The 7723-nt window shown below is 39.5% G+C and overlaps 1 protein-coding gene across 1 annotated transcript; it reads left to right on the top strand.

Annotated features, from left to right (window-relative positions):
* Nucleotides 1-1176: 1176 nt before the first annotated feature.
* LOC123500155 (acyl-coenzyme A thioesterase 1-like) lies at nucleotides 1177-7394 on the top strand. Its single transcript, XM_045248843.1, has 4 exons — nucleotides 1177-1223; nucleotides 4802-4990; nucleotides 5119-5313; nucleotides 6992-7394. The coding sequence occupies exons 2-4, from the start codon at nucleotides 4862-4864 to the stop codon at nucleotides 7199-7201; spliced, it is 534 nt and encodes a 177-aa protein (XP_045104778.1). The 5' UTR covers nucleotides 1177-1223; nucleotides 4802-4861; the 3' UTR covers nucleotides 7202-7394.
* Nucleotides 7395-7723: the final 329 nt, after the last annotated feature.

The raw sequence follows: 7723 nt of genomic DNA, 5'->3' as shown, positions 1-7723 counted from the left end.
CGTCTGATGCAGCCCAGCTTGTAGGACGCGTCCCTGGTAACTTTCTTGATGTGGTTGGTGAAGGTAAGGCCGCCGTCAAATTCCACACCCAGGATGTTGATGGAGTCCTGGGGAGTCAGCCTTCTGCCCTCAAGGAAGATGGCCGGTAGTGGGCGAGGCTGACCGTCTACCTGCTGTGTCCTGGAGATGTGGAGGAGCTGGGTCTTCTCCGGGGCCAGTGTGACCTGCCAACGCCGCTCCCAGGAGACGATGGTGTCCAGGGCCCGGTTTATTTTGGTGATGGTGGCCTGGCTGTCGGTCCTGTTGCAGACAAATGTGAGTGTGCAGTCGTCTGCATAGGTATATGCCTCAGGGATGAGCTGCAGGATGTCGTTGAAGTAGACATTCCACAGCAGGGTCCGAGGACGCTACCCTGAGGCACACCAGCCCTGACAGGGTGCGGGACAGAGGTGTGGCCACTCACCACCGTGCTAGAGGTCCTTGCACCGAAGTAGTCCTGCAGGAGCAGAAGGAGGCATCCCCTTGGAAGAGAAATTGTACACTTCCAATGAGAGAGAGAGAGAGAGAGTATTCTTTCACCCCTTTTCATATCAAGTTACAAGCAAATAACATGTAGGTATCATTCTCTCTCTCTCTCTCTCTCTCTCTCTCTCTCTCTCTCTCTCTCTCTCTCTCTCTCTCTCTCTCTCTCTCTCTCACACACACACACACACACACACACACACACACACACACACACACACACACACACACACACACACACACAAAAGAGCTGACATTGTGCCTATATATAAGAATGGTAGTAGAATGGAACCGCTAAATTATAGACCAGTATCGTTGACTAGTATATTGTGCAAGGTATGTGAAGAAGTAATTAAAGCTAAGTGGAGTGAGTATCTAGAAAGTGAAAACATTCTGAGTGAAAGACAGTTTGGTTTCAGAAAAGGAAGATCGTGCGTATCCAATTTATTATGTTTTTATTCAAGAGTGACTGACATACTACAACATAGAGAGGGATGGGTGGATGCTATCTACCTGGACTTGAGAAAGGCCTTTGATAAAGTACCACACAATAGACTGATGTGGAAACTAAAGAAGATTGGAGGAGTAAATGATAAACTAGCAAAATGGATGGAAAATTACTTAATGGGAAGAGAAATGAGAACAGTGGTGAGAGGAAGGAAGTCCGAGTGGAAGAAGGTAACCAGTGGAGTTCCACAAGGGTCAGTGCTTGGTCCCATCATGTTTTTATTTATGTTAATGATATGCCAGTAGGAATTGACAGTTACATGAACATGTTTGTGGACGATACTAAAATTATGAGGAGAGTAAAGAATGTGGAAGATTGTAACAAGTTACAGGAAGATCTTGATAAAATATATGAGTGGAGTAAGGAGTGGCAGATGGAATTTAATATAGACAAGACCCATGTTATGAAAATGGGAAGAAGTAGATACAGACCAAACTGGGATTACAGGCTGGGTGATGAGAAAATTAAAGAGACCAATGAGGAGAAAGACTTAGGAGTAACCGTGCAAAACACTTTGTCACCGGAGAAACACATTAACAAGATTTTTTGGAAAATATACAACATGCTTCAAAATATTGGCCTTGTGTTCCACTACCTAGATGAAGGAATGATGAAGAAGATATTATGTACCTTAATAAGACCCCAGTTAGAATATGCAGCTTGTGTCTGGTCACATATGAAGAAAAATGTGAAGAAGGTGGAAAGGGTACAGAGGCTGGCAACAAGGATGGTACCAGGACTCAGGGAGTTAGACTATGAGGAAAGACTGAGGAAGCTGGGGCTGACCACATTAGAAGAGAGAAGAACAAGAGGAGACATGATAACTATGTATAAATTGGTGAACAAGATTGACATACTGGACAGAGAGTTGATAAAGGTGACCACAAGTAATCATCTCCGAGGACATGGAAAAAAGCTAATAAAAGACATCTGTCTAAATGACATGAGAAAATAGTTTCCCGCATCGTAGCATTGATAAGTGGAATAAACTGAGCAGTGATGTCGTTGACGCGGTGTGTGTCAATCAGATGAAAGAGAGGAATGGACAAGGAGACAGGACACAAAGAGCTTAGCTCGGGCCCTGTAATACACAAATAGGTAAATACACACACACACGCACACACACACACCTGCATGCCCCAACCTGTTCAGTGTGATATCTCTCTCTCTCTCTTTCTCTCTCTCTCTCTCTCTCTCTCTCTCTCTCTCTCTCTCTCTCTCTCTCTCTCTCTCTCTCTCTCTCTCAGAAGAGTTACCTTCTACCATTTTATTATAATCGAAGATAATGAAAAAATGAACATGAAAGAATGGTAATATTTTATTCACTTTGCTGAACAAATTTAGCGTATGTGACCCTTCGCTCTTATCAGGGTGCTTTCGATACGGCAGGTCGCTGGGGTTGGCAAGTGTCACCCTCAGAATGGGAGAATAGCTTAGTTACCCCTAAATCTACAGAGCTAGTGGCAGCACTACGGGTGGAAAAAGAAGCCAGATACTTCCACTCGCCATCTGACTCGAGAAACCGCGCATGGAGCTCAAACATGAGGCAAGAAAATTCTTGATTACGGGAACGATCGCCGTCGCTACGGACACACAGATGCAATCGTTCATATACGATTGCCGGAATATAAGAGTTAAATGAGCAGATGGTAGTAAAAGGAAACCTTCTTTGTAGCGAAAGTTTGCACCACTCACTCTCCCTGTTCAAAACAATAACAGCATCACCAGCAGCTCATCTTCCCTCGTTCAACTTACCACCAAAATGCCCTGCAATGTCGTCTAGCGTTGCTAAGAAGACCAGGAAGTCTCTTACTCTCGAAGTGAAGCTGGATATTATTCACAGACACGAGAGGCGAGAAAACTAATAGCATTGCTCGCCACCATCTTGACTCCATCTACTGTCTCTACTATTTTCAAGTCAGCAGACTCTATAAGAAGGCTGGTGAGACCGTATCTTCCTTGCAAGCTAAAAGAACCACCTGAACGCTTGACTCTACAATGGATAAAATGGAAAGCCTTGTGGAAATGTAGTACGTATATAAGTTTTGTATGCGATACAATGATGTGCCCTTTATTTACATTCCACAGGTTGCCGGTTAGTGTCTTTCCCGTTTCACTCTCCCTCCCTTCATAAATTTAAGATCATCAACATTATAAAGTTACGTACATACATACATTAGTGTACATTATTATGACTTAAATTAAATTGCCTAAATGTTTGATTTCATAATTTTTACTTTCATTAAACCTTTCACCATACTATGATGCACTCTCGGTTTGTGTACTCTTAATGGAAGTTCAAGTCAGGGGTTAAACTTGTTATAATCGGTTCGCTTATCGAACTTTGGCTTAACGAAATTTTTTTTTAGGAACGTAACCCCTTCATTAAGCGGAGGTTGCCTGTGTGTGTGTGTGTATGCTTGTACTCGTATGTATATCTCAGGGAGTCCTTGTTATAATATAAAATTTTAGGAGGTGAGTTTTGGGTTATCCTAAGCATGCTTTATGAAATTCTGAAATTAACACGTATCCCTTGCTACCATATAATGTGAGAGGCCTTTTGCTCAATCCTTAGAGCTAGTGCTGTCACTCATGGTGCTGCACCAGGGAGGTGGCTTGCCCACTGACTGTAGAGTGGAGAGTAGGGATTTGCTAGGGCCATCTGAATTAATGAGAAGTACCTGTAGATGGTAAGAGCATTACAGATGAAAGGCAGTTCCACTCACATTATAGTAAGGGCAAGGAAGACTGATTCATTTTCAAATGGAAGCCTAATGTACAAATCTTCAAAGTTATGTAACATAGATATGATATAAGACTATAAGTCATTACATGATCAGATTTGTTAGTTACAAAATTTTACTTTTTTTTTTTTTTTTTTTTTTTTTTTTTTTTTCTCTCATTCTTTTTCTTCCATGCACTGCACAGCACAGTTTTATAATTTGTAAGAAAATAAGAGGTGCACTTTTGTGCTTTTCTTCCTTGTGCTTCATACCATTGTAACAACATTTTTTCTATGTTGACTTGTTTCCCAGATTTACATCCACCTTGATTGGGAGGTGTACAAAAGCTGTAAAGAATACAATGGTATGAAAGTTTTGGTGAGATGCTGTAGAAAACTCCTTCATTCAAAATAACTAGCAGCTAAGCAGTGAAAGAATATTGATTATTGTACTCGTAAGGCTTGACTTCTGCAGCTGCTACATGGGAGGTTGTTTCCTCTACAGTCATTAACTTCTTCCCGACAAGAGCCCAATCCTTCCCATTGAGTGGTAATCTGTAGTACTATGTGAGTGTCAGCAACACCTTCAAGTTGATTTATATCTTCTGCTAATTGCTGTCATGTACCAGTACTGCCATTTAGATATATTATATAACAAACATAATGAATTTATCTTTCCCTTAAAAATCAATAGGAAAAATTTGAGGAGGTGGGAATCCTGGAATGTATCAGTATTTCAAAGTACTATTTGTGTAGGAAACTCAAACTTGCTAGTGGGTGTTATGTGTTCCATATTTATTTTGATTCTCTCTCTCTCTCTCTCTCTCTCTCTCTCTCTCTCTCTCTCTCTCTCTCTCTCTCTCTCTCTCTCTCTCTCTCTCTCTCTCTGTAAAAGGTAGACAAAGATAAATTTATTTTTTAACAAATTTTAGATGTTTCTCTCTTGAAATGAATTTTAATTTAGAGACAAGTAGATGTAGAAATAGGAAGACAATTTCACAGGTATATGATACTTTTCTTTTTATTCATTGTTCTTATTTCTTATTCAGGTTGAGAAACCAAATGTTGGTGTTATTGGAGTGAGTAAAGGGGGTGACTTGGCTCTGTCCATGTCCACGTTCATCCCGGAAGTCACAGCTGGTGTCTGCATCAACGGCAGTATCAGCAACATCCAGTCAAGGCTTAATCTACACAATGGCTCAATACCACCATTAAATTTTGATATCGGAAAAATAGAGGTACTATATAAATCTTTAATAATTGTTAAAATTACAAAATGCATTACACTATATCATAATAATTTCAATCATGATTTTTCTTAAAACAAAAAGCATAGTACAATACTTAACATATAGTTTATAAACAGATGGTTGATGGTGTTATGGACTGCTATGAATCGGTGGATGACCCGAAGGAATACCCTGAGACAATCATTCCTATTGAAAGGGCTGATGCAAATTTCCTCTTCCTGGTTTCATGTGATGACAGAAACTGGAAGTCTGAAATGTTTGCAGACCTTGCTGTGGAGCGCCTCAGACTGGCTGGCAAAACAAACTACACAGTGAGTGCATTAACCCGTAAGAGGTCAACCACGTACATGTACGTGGAGTCTTTGCTTACTTTACTATCTGTGGTCAACCACGTACAAGTACGTTCACCCCTTTCTCGGTTTCCATGCGTTTGAAATTCCCTCCAGCTTCAATATTTATGTTCTTTGAAGTGTCTAGCATATATCAGCACAGTTTCCCGCCATTCTGACATAGGTTAGTCATCCCCCTCCCCCACCCCTCCCTGCCGCCTTAGTGTGACCAAAAAAAAACGGAGCGATATTTGGTATTACTGTCATGAATGTGGTGTAGCTCTATGCATTGAGCCTTGTTTTAAAGAATATCACACCCTGCTGCAATACTAAAAAGCTTAGATACTGAAAGAAAAAATAATAAACAATATTTTATGGTAAACTGAGCAAATTATTTTTTACATTATATTATTACAGTATTTACAAATATTTTTTTGTATTTTTCATTTCATAAAACATGGGTTAATTTATGAATATGTAACCATTATACACATGTCTCGTAGGAGAAAAATATCGATAAACGATTAAAAAAGCCTCATTCAGAAGTTGTACGTCTGGCAGCATCACTGAGCGAGGTAAATTTAAAGCTCCAGCTGGACATTAAAAAAATGGCAATTTCGAACTTTAACTCTTATTTTTACTTTTCCATGCCCATTTTGAGTTATATGGAATAAAAAAAGAAAGTGGAATTTTTGGTGACCTGGATGAGTATTCAGAGGTAAATCAGTGCTGACCTCTTACGAGTTAAAGAACACGTTGAAAATGCACTGAAAATATTTTTCGAGCATGAGAGATAAAGATAGTGATATTGTAGAAGACACTGGAAATGCTTAGAATAGTGAAACAATTGAGGAAAGAGACAAAGAATGTTCTTGGACATGTCAGGCACAAAAACAGGAAAATCCTAATAAAAGAATAGGACATGATGAAGAGATAGAAATATTTTCATAAACAGCTAAATGATGATTTGTCTGGCCCACTTGATATGGGACTACTGGCTTGGTATAGAGATAGATGAACTAAATGAAGAGAACAGACATGAAGGAGGTGATAAAGGTAAAATAGAAAGACTATTGGAGGATGTTGCAGAGAAGGAGGAAGTCGAGAATTCTCTGGAGATGATGAAAAGGAGGGCAATGGTCATTGCGGTTGTGGAGTGATATGCTGAAGAGATGATGAAAGGGAAGGCACTGACCATTGGGGTTGTGGAGTGATATGCTGAAGGCACCCGGAAAGACTAGTATTGCAGGGATAGTGAATACAGGGCAGGAGATGCCAGTTGAGTAGGATTGGTAATCTTAGGATCAACAGCAAATAAGATTATGTATCCATTCAGTCCTACTCGGATAAACTGAAAATGTAATTGGGAAAATCTTGAACCCTACTTAGTAACATTCCCTTCCATGTTTAAAGTCTCTCTTATATTGGTTTTCATTTATCTTAATTCCCACCAAATACTTTTCTTTATACTCCAGTCACTTCACATCATTAAAAAGAAATTATCCATCTTCAGAATAGTCTTACTGAAAGTTTGTATCAATCATTGGTTAATTCAGTCTGCCTATCATTCTCCTGCGAATATTACCCACTACCCTCATTAAAAAAGTAATAATATATAGATGAAATAAAATAATGATAATTTTCATTGTTTGTGCTGCAGGTTAACAAGTATCCTGGGGCTGGCCATCTCCTGGAGCCTCCTTACTCCACTTTCTGCTGGGCCTCCTACCACAAATTGATCAGAGCGGGCATGCTATTGGGTGGCTCCATAAGGCCTCATGCAGATGCCCAAGTGCACGCATGGGATGCATTATTGACCTTCATTTGCAAGCATCTGAAGAACCAAACTGTCTTTAAAGGAAAGCTCTAGGTCTTATAATCAGTGGTGGGTCATCGTTAAGATTAGTCGGGGTGCTACATCAGAGAATTATTAGCCAGTTTTAATGTGTAAAAAGCAAAACAGACATAAAAGAAATTGTACTCTTGACTCTTGTCTACTCAGGTACAGCTGTACAACCTCATTTTCTGTGATTTATTTAATAAAAAACATTATTTAAGGGTAATTTTTTTCTTATTGTTCCAACAAAAATTATGCATGCATGTGAAGGATGAAGGCCTTAACACCTTTTTTTGCCAAGGTATTCAAATCTTGATTTTCACTCAATACATAGTCATGATAAATGGATATTTGTCAACTCCTCGTATTATTCAATGGTAAATATATAAACAAAAAGGATATTCAACAGAAAGGTACCAGTTTTTGTGTTGCCTTTCTCAGAAAGGGGACCCTTTTAGCAGATATGGCCTTGAGTTTTACACTTTCATCACATTACATATGGTACATGGTATTTAAGCACAACACATGTAGTGTTAAAAGGAAATGCCACCAGCA

The sequence above is a fragment of the Portunus trituberculatus genome, chromosome 50, assembly GCF_017591435.1.
Source record: "Portunus trituberculatus isolate SZX2019 chromosome 50, ASM1759143v1, whole genome shotgun sequence".
NCBI lineage: Eukaryota > Metazoa > Arthropoda > Malacostraca > Decapoda > Portunidae > Portunus > Portunus trituberculatus.
Note: the sequence above shows the minus strand (reverse complement) of the source record. Positions and strands in the feature narration are given on the sequence as shown.